The sequence below is a fragment of the Zingiber officinale genome, chromosome 1B (assembly GCF_018446385.1).
Source record: "Zingiber officinale cultivar Zhangliang chromosome 1B, Zo_v1.1, whole genome shotgun sequence".
NCBI classification, from domain to species: domain Eukaryota; kingdom Viridiplantae; phylum Streptophyta; class Magnoliopsida; order Zingiberales; family Zingiberaceae; genus Zingiber; species Zingiber officinale.
This window is the reverse complement of record NC_055986.1, coordinates 3668555-3690008: the sequence shown is the minus strand read 5'-3', so window position 1 is coordinate 3690008 and position 21454 is coordinate 3668555. Positions and strand designations below refer to the sequence as shown.

The window sequence follows — 21454 nt, the reverse complement described above, 5'->3', positions numbered from 1 at the left end:
AGCTACCATTGGTATGCCACTACTTAACACCTATAGCATGCCTTTGTTTGTTATTATCTGTTATGCATTTAGACTTATATTCTTTTGTTCTTGCCATGTGTACTTATGATCATATAAGTAGTGACATACATTGCCTTACTGTGTGCAGGACTAGTTACTAGACATACCTGACATGTGCACCTAGTTTTCATGATACTTAGAATCTTGTTGGATTTCTTTACCTTTTTGGTATATATTATGGAGGTGTCAGGATTTACATGTTGTAGTGTCATGCACCATCTTGCATGATTGCATGCTGAGCGATTGTCGGCTCCATTGTTGTTGAGAATATCGCCAGTTACATGACCTACACATACACAACCACTCATGGGCTAGTGATATTTCAGGCAGGGTGTGTGTTGCAGTTTGCTCTGTCAGGGGTCCGCTGGTCCGCTCATGGGTAGCGATATCTGCAGCATATAGCGGGCAGGGATCCCTCCCCTTGGCCATGATTGCATGATACAGGGAGATGAGAGCTTAAGCTCCCCCACTATGTTTTGGGTAGGAGGATAGGTGTACTCCGACAACATCTTGTCCACTCGGTCACTCAGGAGTAGTGATGGCAGAGTGCACAGTTGTCATAGCCCTACCCATTCGGCCTTACCATCGCGTGTGAGATGGCTGACTGGCGTCAGGGGTGACCATGCCATATTTACATTATATACATGGATTGCACTTATTGTTTGTGGTTGATGCATTTTGTATGTTGCATTCTTAGTGGTTGCATATGATTGACATGCATACAAGAGACATTTTGTGTCTGGTCTGATGACCCTTATATCCGGATAGGAGGTTCTGGTGAGTACAATTTCTTCAGCCTTTTCAGTTCACACTTCCTATTATTGTTCGGGAAATTGTGCCGCATGATTATTACTAGTAGTTATATTTTACTACGCATGTCCGCTTGATACTCACTGAGTTGTTGAACTCACTACTTATTTTTCCTGTTGTTTTCAGGTTAACACATAGATATGTCGTGTCGCTCGGAGTATCCTATCTGTCGGTTCCACGTCACATCAGAAGACGGTTTACCTCTCTCTTGATTTCTTTCTTTTATATTCCTTATTGATTTAGCTTTGTATTGGTGTTTAACCATGTGACTATTTTATTGTTTTGGTATTGTATTTGTGGTTAAGTCGTGCCGGTACGCATTGTGTTATTTTGGTTGTATGGGCTTCCCGTTTATTTTTCGCTATGTTTTTAGCGCAGCTGTGTGGGCTGTTTAATATATATAATTGCGTGGTTGTATTTTTTTAGTACAATCGTGTGGGCTATTTAATATATATAACTGCGTAGTTATGTATATTCTAGCCGTGTGGGCTAATATATTTTGTTTGTGATGTATTCATGCTTCAGATTGTTACCGGTATAGGAAAGATACTGCCAGATTTTCTTCTAACAGAGAGACTCCTCCAGGACGTGATAGGGTAGCTTTCGATGTGCAGGAATTACACCTTGGGTGAGACAGACTTAGTGTTTGACTTGAATTAACTTGGTCTCCCATTACGGATGACACCCTACTCCCATTTCATACCAAAATTGAAAACAACAAGAAATCAAGAATAGATGAAATTAAACTTTTAATATCCTCTTTGTAATACATAAATTACAGGATCGACTTTTTTTTTCTTGTTAGATATACGTCGATCAAAAGTTAATCCATATTTCATTATAACAAGATATAAATAAATTGGTAAAAAAATAATAATAAACTCAACTAGTCCTAGGATGATCGATCTGTTTCCATAAAAATTTTCTATCGGATACTAAGGTAAATCAAGAAGCGCACGACGGACGACTCAACATCCTTAGTTGCACTCCCCATTTGAAAAAAAATTCCTACAAATATATCATAACGGGAGATTAAACCAAGAATACGTAGGTGATAACTTAGGTATTTTACCATTGTACCATGGTCCCAAGAGTCATAAATAAATTGATAAAGATGTCATAGCATAGCATGTAGGAGTGAGCATTCGGTATTAATTTTGTATAATTTTTTTATTATTTAAATAAATTTAATTAATTCGATATTAACTGAAGTAATCGATTTTTAATTTAATAGAATTTTGATTTGATTCGATTAGTTAATATTAAATTAATTTTTAATTAATTTAATTAATTTATGAATCAAATTAATAAGAATGCTCACCTTTGATCAGCGTGTTTCTGAGATTTTAAATTGGTCATAAATTCATTAACGAATTGCAAAAAAGTTTTTTTTTGTTTTTTTTTGAAAAAGATAGACTTAGTCTGAAATGCACGGCACGCACATTCAACACGTCGCCAACAGAAGTTGAACTCAACTTCACTCACGTTCAGCATCATCTTGCTCTATACTAGTCTGAATTCCCCAACTCTCCGCTCTATGCTCTATGCTCTATGCTCTATGCTCCATGCAAAATTTTTACCTCCACATTACTTGTCTCCAACAGAAGTTGAATTCAACTTCACTCATGCTATCATCTTGCTCTATACTAGTCTTTCGCCAAGTCGATCTCCACTCTATGCACCATGCAAATTTCTAACTCCGCTTTCTATATGATGGCGGATGCCGTGGCGAATTGGGCCGGTGTTACTGCATTGCTTAGAGTGAACGATGTGTACCTTTTGCTCCAGCTGCAGTGGCAAATATCAGTAATAATATATGATAAAATAAAATAAAGTAAAGAGTAGTTCTTGTAAAGAATATTTTTAAACGACTGTCAAGTATTATAAATATTCACGGACACTAAGAATGAACTTTTTTTTATTAAAAAAAACAAAATTGTTTCGTTAAGTCTTATCATTTTTGATGTATGAGATCCATATGAAATGCCAACTGATCCCATTATTACGACATTTTAATGAACCGTGTGAGCAAGGTGATTAAGTATTACCCATTTCACTTATCTAAGTTTTAAAATTAAAAAAAAAACACACACACATAGTGCTATATCATTATATTAATTAAATATTCATAATTCTAAGATATTTTTCTCTTGTGAAATGAAAAAAATATGATCAAGATTTACTTGAACCAAGGCCACTAGACTGTATTAATTGGGTTTATAAAATCTCAATACTTGCATTAAAAAAAAAGTGACCTTGCTTTGAGTTGTTATGGCATATTTACCATGTAATGGATACTTGTGTAGGGAATCTTCCATTTCATTTCATGTTCTCTCTATTATATTTCACGTCTAAACTTTTAAAATACCACCTCGCTATTATCATAAGCAAGTTATAACAATTATAATAAAATTATTTTAATATAATTAAAATAATATCAAATTGAGCACTATTAGATTAAAATATTTTTAATTAATTTAATTTTAAATTTTAAACTTAGTTAAAATCAAATCAATTTAACACTGTTGTACCAATTATAATTAATTAAAATAATTTTAATAGAATTGAAAAAGAAAAAATTAATATAATAAATCAAATTATATTAATTATTTTAAATAATAAATTATTTTAATATTGTTTAATTAATTTGATCAAAATTATTATTCTATCAACTTAATCAAAGTTAGTCAAATTTAATAAAAATTTCTTCAAAAATGTATTATAATGACTATAACACATTTGCTACGAGAGTGTATCAGATATGAGATAGTTGCTATAATTTTCTACTGTTTTTGAGGAAAACTTGTGAAATATTTTAGAAACGGTCCCTTTCCAATTTAAAAACTTTAATAGTAAGGATTAAAATGGATAAAGTCGAATAGGGATTTGAGTGGTTGGAATAAAAAAAATATTAATTGGGGACCAAATGTAAAGACGTAATGCAGGCCCAACTCAAGTTCCACTTCTTCTTAGTGGAGAATAATTCTTTAGACCAAGGACTTTTGTTCAATTTAATTTGTGGTGTTTAGACTCATCGTTTGACTTGAGTTTACTTGAATTGACTCGGTCGCAGCCCAGTGCATTAACTTGTCGTATGGATTACACACTACTCCTGTCTCATCAGCCTCTATCATTTTGGAGACCAAAATTGAAAATTTAATTTATAATACACAAAAAAAATTAATATAGTATTTTATGTATTTTATAATTATATCTTTTTGAATTATAAGAAATTTAAATTATTAATGAAAAGAAAGGTTATAGAGTGAAGTGCGCGGCAAACCCGTTCAAGTCCCCACTTAGAATTCAGAGTCAACTTCTCTCAGACTCAACATCTTGCTTTCTACTAGTCTTCCACCATGCAAAATTTCTTACTCAGCTTTCTATATAATTCGTCGCCTTGACACTCACTTGGCAGCTCATCGATTGAATTCTTCTTTGCATTCAGTACTGTGCGCATGGAGCTCATGCCGATCCTTCCTTTCTTATTTCTCTGTCTCCTCTCACATTCCCTCCCCATTTGCCACTCCGCCACCGACGCAACCAGACCGGAAGCAGACCGCGCCGCCCTGCTCGAATTCCGCGCTGCCATATCCCATGACCCCCGCGGCTTCCTCCGGCCGTGGAACGCCACGCTGGACTTCTGCCGCTGGCCGGGCGTCGCATGCGCTGACGCCGCCCACCCAGGCCGCGTCTCCTCCCTCAACCTCAACTCCGTCGGCGTCAAAGGCGTCATCTCCCCTGCCGTCGCTAACCTCACCTACCTCTCCTCTTTGCTCCTCTTCAACAACACCATGTACGGTGAAATCCCACCGGAGCTAGGCCGGTTGGCCGGGTTGAGCCAACTCGACTTGAGCTACAACGAATTGAACGGTACCCTGCCGGCGACCCTCGATCTCTGCGTCAACCTTACCGTCCTCGACCTTACCAACAATTCCCTCTCCGGGGCCATCCCCGCCCAGTTTGGCTCCAATCGCCATCCCAATCTACTCCTGCTCAGCCTCGCCGGTAATCGTCTCACAGGAGGGATTCCCCTGTCGCTGGGGAGGATTGCTTCTCTCAGAACACTCGATCTCTCATACAACACGCTCACCGGCGAGATCCCTTCATCTCTTGGCGGCCTCTTAAACGTTTCCTACCTCGACCTCTCTTACAACAAACTCACCGGCGAGATCCCTTCATCCCTCGGCGGCCTCTTATACGTTTCCTATCTCGACCTCTCTTACAACCAGCTCAACGGCGGAATCCCGACGTCGTTCGCGAACCTCTATTCCGTCCGCATGCTGTGCCTCGCCAACAACCAACTCACCGGAGCCATCCCGGCGGCGATGAGAAATCTGACGAGTCTCCTGTACCTTGACCTCTCAACCAACGCACTTTCCGGGGAAATACACCAACTGGAAAGAATGCTCCACCTTGAGGTCCTCGCCCTCAGCAACAACAATCTCACTGGAGGTATCCCCGATTCGATCGGTGGACTGGTAAATCTCACCTACATCAGCCTCTCCACCAACGGCCTTACCGGGACAATCCCTCCCTCCATCACCAACCTGTCTTCGCTCCAAATCCTAGACTTGGCTAACAACCACCTCGAAGGCAGACTACCGGAGGATTTAGGAAATCTCCAGATGCTCGTGTTCTTGCAGGTGGCGACCAACAACCTCAGCGGCAACATTCCCCAGTCCCTCTTCGGAATCAGTAACTTGGATACTTTGAGCATGGCCTTCAACAACTTAAAGGGGACGCTGCCGGATGACATTGGCGACACTTTGCCATACCTGCGGGTGCTCGGTTTGGCCTACAACCAACTCGAGGGCCCGATTCCGGCGTCTCTGAATAACGCCGTGCTTCTCGAGGAACTCGACATCAACAGCAACAATTTCAGCGGGAAGATACCGCGAAGTCTGGGAAGCAAATTGCTTAATTTGACGAAGCTCTCCCTCGGTCAAAATCAGCTCGTTGCCGCCGCCCCTGAAGATTGGGACTTCATCGCCTCCCTGGCGAACTGCACGCACCTGGAGGACCTCAACCTCATGGAGAACCAACTCGCCGGCGAGCTCCCAGCTTCCTTTGCCAACCTCTCCCGCAGGCTCAATAGCCTCACCCTCGGCCGGAACCGCATCTCCGGAAACATTCCGGCCACGTTCAGGAGGTTCACTAACCTGGTGACGCTGGGTCTGAACGAGAACCAGTTCACCGGCCCCATCCCTGGTTTCCTTGGTGAGCTTATCAATTTGGAATCATTGATCTTGTACGACAACAAGTTCACTGGCGCCATCCCACCGACGCTCGGTGACTTGATTCGGCTCAACGAGCTCTTCCTCAACGGCAATTTCTTGACCGGCACGATACCGACGGAGCTAGGGAAGTGCCAGGATCTAAACATTTTGAACCTATCTAACAACCAGCTCACCGGCTCAATTCCGCTTGAGGTTCTAAGCATCGAAGCACTGTCGAACTTCGTCGACATGTCCAACAACTACCTGAGCGGGCCGCTACCGCAGGAGGTCGGCAATTTGCGCAACCTTCAGTACTTATCCTTCTACAACAACAGCCTTTCCGGACGCATTCCGAGCACAATTGGAGAATGCCAAGTTCTGGAATATCTCAATTTGAGCAGGAACTTTTTCGAAGGGACCGTTCCTCGCTCGCTCGCCGACTTGAAGGGCCTCATAGACTTGGACCTCTCGCACAATAACCTGTCCGGTCCAATTCCAGAATTCCTCGGAAATTACCAGGACATGGAGAATCTCAACCTTTCCTACAATTCCTTCTCCGGTGAGGTGCCAAGTCAAGGAGTATTCCTTAATTCTAGCAAGTTTGACGTCGAGGGAAATAGAGGAATCTGCGGCGGCATCACAAGTTTGCATCTGCCTTCCTGCCCAACACACAAATCCAACAAGAATTGGCAGCTCGCTCTCGCAATAGCGCTGCCGGTGTCTGCTCTGTTCTTGTGTATTGCTCTCTTTATTGCGTTCTACGTGGTGGGACAACGTCGGAGGATAAACGGAAATTCCATGGTCCCTAGGGATCGGACACTTGATCAAGTTCACACAAAAGTGTCTTACACGGATTTGCTGAAGGCCACCGAGGACTTCTCCCAAGAGAACTTGATCGGCTTCGGAAGCTGCGGGTCGGTTTACAGAGGCTTCCTCTGCGACGAGAAAATCGCGGTCAAGGTGCTCGACCTCGAGCACCGCGGCGCCTTCAAGGCCTTCATGGCGGAGTGCGAAGTGCTGCGCAACATCCGCCACCGGAACCTCGTCAAGATCCTCACCACCTGCGTCAGCATCGACTCCATGGGCAACGAATTCAGAGCTATTCTGTTCGAGTTCATGCCGAACGGGAGCTTGGAGAACTGGTTGCACCCCGAGCCGAGCGACAAGAAGTTCCACGGCGACAGGAGATTCGGCCTCGTCCAGCGGCTCAACGTCGCGATCGACGTCGGCGCGGCCTTGAACTATCTCCACAACCACTACGACACGCCGATTATCCACTGCGACTTGAAGCCCAGCAACGTGCTTCTCGACGCCAACATGACCGCTCGCGTGGGGGATTTCGGCATCGCTAGGTTTCTCACGAATAACACCAAGGTTTACCAATCTTCTTCCGCCGCCATTAAAGGTTCCATCGGCTACATGGCTCCAGGTGATGTACGCTCCAAACAGTATACAATTTGGCAGATCAATTTCTCCAAATGTTAAAATTTGGATTTTTTTTTCCTTTTTGGTATTTGCAGAGTACGGGATGGGCGGGCTGATATCAACGCAGGCAGATGTATACAGCTACGGGATACTACTGCTGGAGTTGTTCACCGGGAGGCGGCCGACGGACGAGGAGTTCAAGGACGGCTTTACACTGCATAAGTATGTAGAGAGAAAGCTCGCCGCCGGAGTTGACGTCACCGGAGGCGTGGCGGATCCGGCGATGCTCTGTGAAGGGGGTGAAGAAGTGACGTTCAACTTCGTGGTTGGAAACCAGGCGAGTGGAAGGATAAAGCAGTGCTTGGAGTCGGTGCTCATGGTTGGTCTTTGCTGTGCTAAGGAGTCGCCGCGGGAGCGGATCACCATGGCAGATGCAGTGACGAGAATGGAAAATATCAAGAATCTGTTGCTCGTGACCGACATGTGATTGCTTAGAACATGGATTATAAGTGTCTTCAGTTGCCCTTATAAGTATCTAAATATGGAATAAGATCAAATAAAACAAAGAGGAGGAGTAGTCATTGCAAAGAATATTTTTAAATAATCATGTATTATATAATATGAAATACCAAAAAGAAGATCGATCTTAATATTTTGTCTAATTGTTAACGAATTCTTTTTCTTGCATGAATGTTTTATAAACTTTATAAAAATTCTCAACTCTTTTAGTGGAAAAAAACTGTCATAGTCCAACATAATTAAGGTCCAACTGAAATAGTCCAACAAAACGTAGGTCCAAAGTCAAGTCCACCGGTCAAGAGGCAAAAAAAAAAAATAAAAAATAAAATAATATTAACCGTGGAAGTAATCATTGTCTACCGATCTCACACTTTTTTTTCCACAACGTGTTGATAAAATTTCTTAGGGCAATTGAAAATTAAAATTATATTATCTTTTAAATAATTAATTCTCATATAATCCCCACTTTTTTTTACATTGACATGACTGACTTTTCATAATAAACAGATCTCATCACACAATTTATTTTTTTAACAAAGTTTTCTAATAAAATAAAATAGATTTATCTAAAAATTATTTTAGTTTTTTTTTAAATAATAAAACAATATACACTATTATATATATTTTTAAAACTCTTTTTAAAATATAATAAAAATATTAAAATATTTCAATACTCTCCTTCAATAAAGTTTCTACGGCTTTTTTATTTTACCGCGTAAGTAAAGTTTTAAAATTATGTAAAGAAACTTTAAAATATCAAATCGCGTAAAGTAACAAAATCGACTGATAGATAAAATAATCTAAGATTGATATAAAATAAGTTGTTATATGTTTGACTAGTTACTTTGATTATATTTATACTCTCAAATATTAATTTGACTCAATATATTAAGAGCGTTGATTTTTTGAATAAGAATGCGTTCGAAAAATCTAATTTGTGTTCAAAATATCACTACTATCAATATATTGAGTCAAATTAACGTTTGAGAACATGAATATAACTAGACGAACATATAAGAATTAATTTCATGTTAATCCAAAATCGTTTGATCTATCAACCAATTTTGTCCAAAATGAAAACTTGACATAAAACTAATTTCTATGTATTCGTCTAGTTCTCATAATTATATCTATGCCCTCACATGTCAATTTGATCTAATATATTAAGAGCAATGATTTTTTAAACACAAATGTGTTCAAAAAATCTAATTCATGTTTAAAAAATTATTGATCTTAATATATTAAATCAAATTGAGGTTTGAAGGTATAGATATAATCAACAAACTAGCCAAATATATAGGAGCTTGTTTCATATCAATTTGAGAGTGTTTGTGTTGGTGCGGGAAGCATCCGACGATCAAACCTAAGTTTTGATAATGACAAAGGGTTTAAAGTTAAGGTTATTTGTTATCTAACGTGTTTGAATAAGTTTGCAGGAAAGTCCTAAGTGTACTTAGACAAAAGTCCTAGCTGCGGTTAGGCAGGTAGAAAACCCTAGGGGTGGTAACCATAGGTGGAAAGTCTTGGCGGGTCGAGGGCTTTGGACAAAAGTCCTAGAGTCGGGGACTCTAGGTGGAAAGTCCTGGTGTCGCGAACCAGGTGAAAGACTGGACGGGTTATGGAGCGGACGTCCAACGAAAAGTCCCAGAGCCTCGCGCGCTGAGCAAAAGTCCAGTAGGTCTGGAGAACCGGTCTGGCAACAGATATATTCTCCTGAGTAGAGTAGGTGAGGATGCGTTCCCCGATGAGGGAACAGTAGACATCAGTTCAACCTAGGGTTTCCGGCTAGAAATCCGAAGTCAGAACCGGACAGTTCAATGACTGTCAAATATTTATCTTAGCCTTATTTTATTATGCCTAACTCTGTTTTGAAGGATATATATTGTATTTTGGACTAACATATCTTGTAGGGAGCAAAAAGGATGTAAAGCCTCGGATGAACAGTACCCGAGGCACCCTCCATGGAGCTTGGAGGCGCCTCGGGTGCACTAGCCGAACACCTCCACGCAGCAGGGTAGAGGGCACCCTCCATGGAGCTGGAGGCGCCCTGGACGCTGGGAAGAGGGCGCCCTCCATGGAGCTGAGGGTCCCCTGGACGCTAGTGGATGGCACCCTCCATGCGGTTGGAGGCGCCCTCAGGCAGATAAGCGGAGAAGGAGTCAAAGCTTATCATCGCTGCGGATTCAGCAGGGATGAGGGCACCCTCCATGGTGTTGGAGGCGCCCTCCATAGGCTTTATAAGGAAAGTTCAAGCAACAGCAAGCATACAACAAGAACTCACAACCATTCTTCCGTATGCTGCTTAAAGGATGATCCGATAAAGCTGTAACAAGACACCGACGACCCGAAGCTTTAAAATTCTGTGTTTTCCGTTGTCGGTATAATTTCATTACTGTTGTTGGATCGATGAGTTTCGCTAGATGGGGGATGAATAACGATACAAAAAAAAACGTAGAGCGCACAGCGAAAAAGTAAAGGCAAAATAATAAAGCAATGCTAATAAGAGTCATTTTTTACTTGGTTCGGAGCCTTTGTCGACTCCTATTCCAAGGCATGTACTCGTTAAGTACTTTCGTTGGGCAATCTACTAGCAGTTCGAATATTTGATTACAAAAAGTTAGGTATAGAAATGCTAGAAAGAAAATACCGACAAATAGAAAATAAGACAGAAAAACAGAGCTTTGTTGGAGAGCCTTTGCAACGTCGCAAAAGCACAGAAGAGCAGATCATGAGTTGTTTCGTTGTTATTCTTTAGCTCCAGCCTTTACCCTCCTTATATAGGAGGTTCGGGGCGCGTGGATCCTTTCGGGCGCCTTGAATATGACGTAGCCGAACCAACCAGGGTGCTCCACATGGCGAAGTGAAGTTGTGGATAAAACTTGCATTCCGGGCGCTCGGATCCCTTCCGGGCGCTCGGACCACTCTTCTCCAAAAAGTCCATCTCCTGTACGAAAGAGTTAGTTCGAGGCAAAATGCAAATAATATTATCCTACAAAACATAGTGTTAGCACAGTTATAATTAACAAGTAAAGTATTAGTTAGATTTCATCTCCTCGAGACCGGAATCTAGTCACGATTTCGACTTAGATATCCGAAATGGTCTAAGTTGAATCGACGCCTAATGTTCCTTTTCTGGGAACGCGTCCTCACAGTCACTCCCCTCCCCTCCAGTGACTTACCTCCACTTACCTGCCAGACGTCCGGTCAACCCTTCGACCCGTCTGGACTTAGTGCCATCTATCCGGTCAACCCGTCGACCTAGCTGGACTTCGTGCCAAATGTCCGGTTAGCCCATCAACTCGTTTGGACTTCGTGCCAACTATCCTGTCGACCCGTCGACCTAGCTGGCCTTCGTACCAGACATCAGGTCAGTCCGTCGACCTGTCTGGGCTTCTCCTACACACTCGGTCAGAGTGTTAAATAACAATGAAACTAACTTAACTTATTTTATCTTTCAGCAAAACTTGAGTTAGACCATTAGTGCTAACCGCACCAACAATCTCCTCCTTTTTGATGCAATGACAACCTGGTTAGTGAAAAATATGCAAGAAAAAAAAAGCATTTATAAGGTTGTCAAATTAGCTTTGTTTTAAATTTTGTTGTTTAACTAACTTAAACCACCTAACCCTCCTTCTTTGGCATTCATAAAAAATGAACATAGAACAAATTAAAAAAAAATGCAAAGAAGTCTAGAAATGTAAGTCAGATTAGCTTGGGGGAGTTTAAGCTAGAAATATAGAAAGATATGTTTTCAAAAAAAAAAACAGTTAACTTTAAAAAATGACTTAAAAATAGTTAACTTTAAAATTTGTAATTTTAACTTTAATTTTTTGAAAAAATTGAAAACGTAATTTTCAAATACAGCATTTTTACAAAGAGATTATTAGGGCTAAATCTAATTTTCAAATCAAGTTTTCAAAACTAAATCCAACTAAGTGAATTTTGTTTTCAAACCTAAGTTTGTAACTTTCAATTTTTAAAATAAATCTCCAAGAATATGTTTTTAAACCCAAGTAGAATATAATTTTCAAAATAAGGAGTCTAAGTTACAAACCCAAATAAAATTTATTTTTCAAAACTAACTTTTTAAACCTAAGTTCGGAAGGTCTAAATTTCAAAACTAAGTTTAAAAAGTATAATTTTCAAAATTAAATTTGAAAAGTTTAAAGTTTGAAAATAAAACTAATTTTTAAATCTAAGTTTAAACAATTAAATTAAGTAAGTCTAACTTTCAAAACTAAGTTTGAAAAATCCAAAAAAAACTTTAAAACACTTAGTTAGTGTTAAACTGATTTAAAAAGAGATATTTTTCAAAAATTAATTTCAAAATAGGCATAAAAATAATTAATCCTCCCCCTGAACCTGACATTACAAAATCTATCTAATCAGTTAGCTACTTACTGACTATTAGAGGATAACATCTTTCGCTTGATTAGTCAAGTTAAGTCTAATTGTAATTAGTGTTTGACTCAACTGAATGACTTAACCTGATTAATGTCTGTTTGTTATTTAACGTCCAGACTTATGTCGATGTACTGAAATAAGCATCTTAAGTCTAGGCAATTTGCCTATGCATCTCACCCCTTTCTATGTTTGGCAATCACAAACAAGGGAATCCTAGGGTGTTGGTGAGATGCTCAAGTACTAGCCCTAAGGGAACATGCTTTCTAAGGAATTGTTCTAGTCTAAGGCTAAAACTGAGTTAAAATTCTAGAAACGGAAGATTTTACATAAGAAATAAAGATTTTATCCTAGAATTTAAAAATACTATTTTTGAAAATAATTTTTACAATTTTAGTATCCTAGTATATTAAACACATCAGGATAAATCATTGTCAGAGTCGAGATGTACCTAAGTCGGAGTAACCCAGAATAGCATAAGTCAATGTCAAGGTCAAAGTACAATGATCATAATAAAATATACATAGGGATGATGAAGTCTATCGAGATGAGGAGGGGGGTGGTCCGGATCCCAAGGAACGTAACATCTCGATCAGCTTAGTGTGATGGGTCCGGTCATCCTCTCGGGAGCTGGATAGATCACGTAGAAGGTCAGAGATCTCATGTCTCACGTCTCGTCGCAAGTCGGAGACCTCCTGTCGCACCTCTCATCGCAAGTCAGAGATCTCCTGTCTCACCTCTTGACAGAGACTCGTCATGGATAGCTCGAGTCCGGCAACTTGATCGCCTAGAGTGCGAGGAACGGGACGAGGTGCTCAACCTGGAGGTGGTACAAGGGTTGGAGCGTCCTCACCGAATAGTGCGACTATAAACTCATCCTGCTCTGCCTCCTCCGGGGCATCTGGGTCTGGCTGGTGCTGTGCCCCCCTTCGCTAAGATAGGACACCCTCATCATCTATATAGACACCTCCTAGAGAGAAGTTCCTAGGTCCTAAGACGTCAAACTCAGTTAAGGCTCGGATATCGCCTCGGGTGACGTCAATACGTAGGAAGGCGAAATATGCCGTCAAAATATGACAGTACAACATATGAAGTCGAGCATTGGTGGTGACTCCAACTGAGTGGATAATGGTCTGAACTCGAAGGGATACTGACCTAAACATCGTCACAGTGGGTACTCGCTCCCCCCTAAAAAATACGAGTAAATCGTATCCAGAGTAACGTGCGAGTAAGGATCATCAAATGGTAGATCCCTAGGAGGGTAACACTGAAAAGGGCACGTAGATGGTCGTAACTCTAAAAAGTCCTGGATAATGGTAGGAGATAACGTGATATCCGTACTAGCTACCCTAGTAGTATAAGTAAGATCATCCACCCTAACTAAGTTGTTATAAAATTCAGCACATAAACTTATGTTTACTAAACATGTACAGTAAACAAGGTTCTATAAGTTATAGTAGTTAATGACCTCTACAGCTGGAATACAGGAACGTAAGAAAAACTGTCTATCTAAGCACCTACTCCTAATAGGCATATAGATGGTAGACTCAAACCTAATCCTAAGTTCATCAGTAGGGAACCTAGGGTCAACACTAGTAGTAGAGGGTCCAGCACCAGATCTAGAATATTTTCTACATTATAAAAAAAACTATACTAAACATAAAAAATAAGTGAAATATTTAAAGAATACTTAAGGGGGAAAAAGAAATTTACCGAGGCATCGTGAATAATATTTTTAGAAATGACGACCTCAGTTGACTCGCGACCGCATAATGACCGAAGAAACGAGGAAAAATTTTAATTAACACTTCCTCTCTCATTGAGGCTCAAAGAAAACCTTTACAAGAGATGAATATGTGTGGTGCGAGAGGAGGCCCCCCCCCCCAATCGAGGGGTTCGGGCGCCCGGAGTATAGTGGGGCGAGGTGCCCGGAGTCCCCTATTTTAAAAGAATTTTTGAAATAATTTTTAAAGTTTTTTAAAAAAATTTTAAAATAATTTTTTCCAGTTTTTTAAAAGAGTTTTTAAAATAATTTTTAAAGTTTTTAAAAGAATTTTTAAAATGATTTTTAAAGTTTTTAAAGGAATTTTTAAAAATGATTTCTACCATTTTTAAAGAAATTTTTAAAATGATTTTTAAAGTTTTTAAAATAATTTTTAAAATGATTTTTAAAGTTTTTAAAGGATTTTTTTAAAATGATTTTTAAAGTTTTTAAAAGAATTTTTAAAGCTTTTAAAGAATTTTTAAAAGATTTTTTGAAAGTTTTAAAAGAATTTTTAAAATAATTTTTTCAAAATTTTTAAAAGGATTTTTTAAAGTTTTTAAAGATTTTTTAAAAGAATTTTTAAAGTTTTTTAAAGAATTTTTTAAAGTTTTTAAAGAATTTTTTAAAATAATTTTTAAAGTTTTTTAAAGAATTTTTAAAATAATTTTTTTAAAAGATTTTAAAGAATTTTTAAAACAATTTTTTAAAGTTTTTAAAGAATTTTTAAAATATTTTTTTAAAAGATTTTAAAGAATTTTTAAAATAATTTTTAAAGTTTTTTAAAAGAATTTTTTAAAGTTTTTAAAAAATTTTAAAAAGAATTTTTAAAGTTTTTTAAAGAATTTTTAAAAGAATATTTTAAAGTTTTTAAAAGAATTTTTTAAAGTTAAAAATCTTTTTAAAGTTTTTTAACTTAATTTAAGATAATTGTAATTTAATTTAATTTAATTATTTTAATTTTAATTTTATTTTAATTAATTAATTAAATTTAAATTTAATTTAATTTTAATTAGTTAATATAATTTAATTTTTTTTAGTTTTATTTAATTAATTTAATTTTAATTTAATTTTATTTAAATAATTTAAGTTTAATTTAATTTTATTAATTGAGTACTTAGTCATGTCACCCAATCTACGTTTTCAATCAGGGAATCCTATAATTTTATGAGATGAATTTTGGTTCAGTTTTAGGGTTTGGTTTAACTTTGTATTAGATTCAGGTTTAGCTTTGGGCTCAATAGATAGACATTCTCTGGATAAACTTCTGGGTTATGGTGAGTCACTTGGACATCATTAGAGTAACCATGCATTCGAGGTTTTCCAAATAGTCCTATCCACTGAACTTAATACAAAACCTTAGTCTAACTGGTTAGGATCCATAAAGGATAGCTTCGGTTAGTTCCACTTAGCCAAATGTACCAGGTCGAAGCCATATCTTCCTAGACATGCATAGACTAAGCTTCCCTAACGTACTATCATCCAAAACTTCACCAGTACCATAGGTCAAGTTAAACTTGGTCCCTTTCTAACTAGTCCTAATTATCCTACCGGGTAGGTTAGTTTTGGTTACCCTGTTGGGTAGATTATTTTTGGAGGTGCCAGCTATTCTGGAGCCCCCCCCCCCCGAATTATTGGCCTTTATTTTTAAATTTTTAATTTTTAATTCTTGGTTTATGTCTGTTACTTTTATAATTATAATTGACTTGATGATATTCTAAGTTTTGATGGGTTTTAAAGTATTTAGATTTTGAATTTGTTGGTCTAGGTTTGTATTTTGGTTTTTGATTTGGTGTATTCAATTTTACATAGTATATTTTTTCTTTAAGTATGTAGTATTGGTTAAGTCCTGCTTGTGTGGTTAAGCACGCTTTCAGAATTCAAGCTTTACTTGATTGTTTGTGTTGTGTTATTAATGATTTAAATGTTTTATTTGAACTTGACTTGTAGCCAAGTCCGGTTTTGTTGTAAATTACTTTTTGATTATTTAAGATTAGATCTAAATTCTTAGATCTTGTTGTAAATTTTTCTAAGATATCTTTTAATTTATTAATTTCTAATTTTAGTGATAAATTTTCCTCCTCAAGTGTTAGGTCTTGAGTTGGATTTGAATTTGTGATTTGCTCCTTGAGATTTTGATTCTCTTCAAGGAACAATTTGTTTTCTTTTTCTAATGTAATTAATTTATTATTTAAACATGTAATAATTTTAAAAAACTTTCTATTCAAATTAAAGTTTACCTCTTCGGGACCTTCAGAAATGAGTACGGACTCGTGACTCGATTCGGGTTCGGACCCGTCTTCCGATTCGTCCTCCGATTCTGCTTCGAGGGCCATCAATGCGAGGTGACTCTGGTGCTTCTGGTCTTCGACCTCTGATTCTTCTGATGAGGAGTCATCCCAGGTTGCTTTGAGAGCTTTCTTCTTGGATGTCTTCGTCTTGTCGCTCTTCAACCTCGGGCATTCGTTCTTGTAGTGACCCTTCTTGTTGCATCCGAAGAAGGTCACATTCCTTGGTTCGTTTAGGGAGTTGATCTTTTGCAGGTCCTTCTTGCTGAAGCTCTTCTTCCTCCTGGTGAATATCTTTTTTACCAGGTTCACCAGGTACTCTTCGTCTTCAGAATCCTGGTCAGACTCATCTTCAACCTCAGGCTTGGTCTTTGTTCTTTCCTTGGAGGAACCTGTAAATAAGGCAATACCTTTCTCGGTCCCGGCGTTAGTTTGTTCGTGTAATTCTAATTCACAAAATAATTCATCTAACTTTAATTTGGATAAATTTTTGAAAATTTTGTAGGCATCCACGATAGATGCCCACAAATTATTACGCGGAAAAGCGTTTAACACATACCTAATAAGATCACGATTTTCTATTTGATGGCCTATCGCGTGGAGTCCGTTGAGGATATCTTTGATCCTCACGTAAAGCTGACTTGCCGTTTCTCCTTCCTGCATTTTAATGTTAAATAATCTATTTAAAAGAAGGTCGCGTTACGTTACCTTGGCGTCGCTTGTCCCTTCGTGTAGTTCGATCAACTTGTCCCATAACTCCTTGGTGTTTTGATGCGGTCCTACCCGGTTCAGCTCTTCCTTCGTCAGTCCGCATTGTAGTGTGTTGAGTGCTTTGAAGTCTGTTGACACCTTTTTCTTCATGCCCGTAGTCCACTGTTCTGGGTCTAGTGGAATTCCGGAGTTGTCGACCGACACCTTGTAGCCTTTGGTGACGCTGAACCATTGGTCGAAATCGGTCTTCAGGTAGACCTCCATCCGCTTCTTCCAGTACGGAAAATCATCCCCGTTGAATAGGGGAGGGCGTACTGTTCTGAAGCCTTCGAGTTGGGACATTTTAATCTGCACACAAGAAAAAATTGACAAAAGGTCCCAAAACTAGGTCTTGGATTAATAGTGCAGAATAAAATACAAGGAGACAAAAAAAACTAAATTAGTGTTGCACCAATTCAGATTAATTGAGACGAAAAAGATTCCAAAAAGGTAACAATACCAGTTTGGAATATGACGAAAAAATTAAAAACCGAAGAAAAAGAAAAACAATGAGTTTCACCCCCTGTTTGATTGGTGGTTGCACCAAATCAGAGTGGTACCTGCTTTGATACCACTTGTTGGATCGATGAGTTTCGCTAGGGGGGGTGAATAGTGATACAAAAAAAAAACGTAGAGCGCACAGTGAAAAAGTAAAGGCAAAATAATAAAGCAATGCTAACAAGAGTCATTTTTTAATTGGTTCGAAGCCTTTGTCGACTCCTACTCCAAGGCCCACACTCGTTGAGTGATTTCGTTGGGCAATCTACTAGCAGTTTGAATATTTGATTACAAAAAGTTAGGTACAGAAATGCTAGAAAGAAAATACCGACAAATAGAAAATAAGACAAAAAAATAGAGCTTTGTCGGAGAGCCTTCGCAACGTCGCAGAAGCACAGAAGAGCTGATCGTGAGTTGTTTTATTGTTGTTCTTTAGCTCCAGCCTTTACCCTCCTTATATAGGAGGTTGTGCCTGAATCCTTTCGGGTGCCTTGAATATGACGTAGCTGAGCCAACTAGGGTGCTCCACGTGGCGAAGTGACGTTATGGATTAAACTTGCATTCCGGGCGCCCAGATCCCTCCCGGGCACCCGGACCACTCTTCTCCAGAAAGTCCTTCTCCTGTACGAAAGAGTTAGTCCAAGGTAAAATGCAAAAAATATTATCCTGCAAAACATAGTGTTAGCACAGTTATAATTAACTAGCAAAGTATTAGTTAGATTCCGTCTCCTCGAGACCGGAATCTAGTCACGATCTCGACTTAGATATCCGAAATGGGTCTAAGTCGGATCGATGCCTAATGTTCCCTTCCCGGGAATGTGTCTTCACAGTCACTCCCCTCCAGTGACTTACCTCCACTTACTTGCCAGACGTCTAGTTAGCCTTTCGACTCGTCTGGACTTCGTGCCAGCTATCCGGTTAGCCCGTCGACCTAGCTGGACTTCGTGCCAAACGTCCGATCATCCCATCGACCTGTTTAGACTTCGTGCCAGCTATCCGGTCGGCCCGTCGACCTAGCTGGTCTTCGTGCCAGACATCAGGTCAGCCCGTCAACCTATCTGGGCTTCTCCTGCACACTCGGTCAGAGTGTTAGATAACAATGAAACTAACTTAATCTATTTTGTCATTTATCAAAACTTGAGTTAGACCGTTAGTGCTAACCGCACCAACAACTGCTTTACTTGTATTTCAAATTGTAAATTTCTGAGCTTATAGTGATTGCCCAAAGTAAATACTCAACGAGCGTGAGCCTTGGAGTAGGAGTCGCCACAGGTTCCAAACCAAGTAAAATCAATATGTCAGTTCTTTTATTTCGCTGCGTATTACTCGATTGCTTTAAACGAATGAAATAGCCATGAGCGCTATTCACCTCCTCCTCTAGCGCTTTCGATCCAACAATTGGTATCAGAGCGAGATCGCTTCGAATTGGTGAAACCACCATTTAAGCAGTTTTTCGTGGTATTTTTTTTTTATTTTTCCGAAGTCGATCAAAATCGGTATAATTACCGCCTTTCGGTCTGTTTTAATCATAATCGAAATCTTTGCTCGTAGCTGGTGAAACACCACTCCAGTTCGCATATTTTTTTTAATCCACACTACTAATCCAAGACCAAGTCATGGAACAAAGTTTCTTATCTTTTTGTGTACGAAGTTTTTCTCTAAAATGGCACATCAAGAAGGCTATAACACTACCCGACTGCCACTCTTGAAGTCCTAGTTTTGACTTCCTCTTGAAGTTTCTGCCCATACTAAACCATAATGCATCTCTAGCATTAGTTTATATGACATCTATACATCAAAAATTAATTTTCATACAATATGAACCCAATTCATATTTTCATGCATGATACCATCCCAATTGTATCAATCAACAAGGTTAGAGACTTTAATCCGTCTCCTAACCACTTGGTACTATACATTTGATGGTTCATCTACCATGGGTCCCAAAGGCTCTTTGAGCTCCTAACCTTAGGGCTCTTAATCTTAGTCACCTCCCTAGATGACTCATCCAATATGGCCATACCCACATGGTGCATCATAGGTGTCTTCTTCTTAACCTTGGACACATTGTCCTTAGTTTACTTCTTCTTGTCTTTAATCTTGGACACCTCATCCTTGCCATAAATATATGCAACCCTAGCATATTTCTTCTTATTAGCCTTGGACGATTCTCCCTTCTCCTTGGTCACTCCTTCCATACCAATGTCATGTACCACCTTAGCACTTGACCTCCTTTTGATTTTAGAGGGACCCAATTTGACATTTTTGGGTCTTTAACCACCCAAACACATGTCAAGTCCTCTAGGTCCAATAATGAACCTATCTAAGACTTTCTCTAACCTATCAAACTTTTCCTTTAAATCTTGATTTTCCAATTCTAGATTTTTAACCCTAGAATCAACATGTCCATCATGGACATTCCTAGACCTACCTTTCCTAGGCATATGTTTCCCCTTCTTGGGATTAATACCTAGGTTATCAACCACCTTCCTCCCCTTAGACAAGGTAGATTGTTTCTTGTTAGGTCTAACCTTACATGATTTTCTTGAGTTATCTACCATGATAACCCTATTCCTATCATTTTACCTAAATCCATAATTATGCATGGGTACATAATTTTCAATATTCCAAACAAGCATGAAGGAATTTGAACTCGGATTAAACTTCAAAATAGGGGTTGCCTTCCCTTTTACCTTTGAAACTCCTACTTGACTTGAGCTCCTTTTCTTTTCCCATTTCTGTAAGTACGTCAATTTCTTGAGTTCTCCTCTCCTTGGGTACTTCATGTGGTAGTGCCCCCACTCACCATATGTGAAACACCTAATGTGCTTCTTCTCCTTGACTGCATCCCTACAACCCACGTTAGTTCTTAAAGCAACTTTACCGGGTTTAGGGATTCCTCCTTTACCTTTTTGAGTGAAGGACACCTACTCTTGTAGTGTCTCATCTTACCACACTTAAAAGAATTTGATGTGGTCCTTTATTCTCTTCTCGGTAGTTGAGGTAGAGGGTTGAGCTTCTAAGATCTCCTCTTCCTTAGATTGCTCTTCTTCCTCTTCACTTGAAGATGTAGATGGTTCCACTTCTTCCTCCCTTAAAGATGTGGATGATACCTCCTCATTTTCTTTCTCCTCCTCAAATGTTGAGCACGTGTTACCAGAAATACTACAGGCCAACGACTTGATACCAGTCGACTAATGAAAACATCAGTCGACTAATCCACATGGGTTGAGCGAACAGAGGCATTATGTTCGCTATTGGTCGACTGATAAAAATATCAGTTGATTGCTACAGTAACTGCTACAACACTACTTAGTAAAATTCTAATCCTAGCATTTTACCCTGAGAACAATCTCTCATGTACTCGTCCTTACCCACACAACCTAAACCTAACCTTCTAACCTCCTCCATCAGTCGTACGCCCCTCAGATATCTTCCCATCCTTCACACCTTGCCTTCTGGAGCTTCCATCAGCCTTATCATTATTGTCGGGACTTCTTTTACCAAGAGGTCGCGCCTCTGAAACTTCATCCATTGCCAAGTCACACTTAGACTTATGTTGTCAAGACAACATGTTTGGACTTACACCGCCAAGACTCGCCCTTGGACTTTCCTCCTTTGTCAAGATCACACTTGAACTTTTCTTATTGTACTTGTATCATGCACACTTACAATGAATATCAAATACAACAATAAATCTAACTTAAACCTTTGCACAAACA

General features: G+C 39.0%; 1 protein-coding gene across 1 annotated transcript; it reads left to right on the top strand.

Annotated features, from left to right (window-relative positions):
- Nucleotides 1-4285: 4285 nt before the first annotated feature.
- LOC122047261 (putative receptor-like protein kinase At3g47110) lies at nucleotides 4286-8169 on the top strand. The gene is made up of 2 exons (XM_042608427.1): nucleotides 4286-7518; nucleotides 7610-8169. Exons 1-2 carry the CDS (start codon nucleotides 4329-4331, stop codon nucleotides 7999-8001), a joined length of 3582 nt encoding a protein of 1193 aa, XP_042464361.1. The 5' UTR covers nucleotides 4286-4328; the 3' UTR covers nucleotides 8002-8169.
- Nucleotides 8170-21454: the final 13285 nt, after the last annotated feature.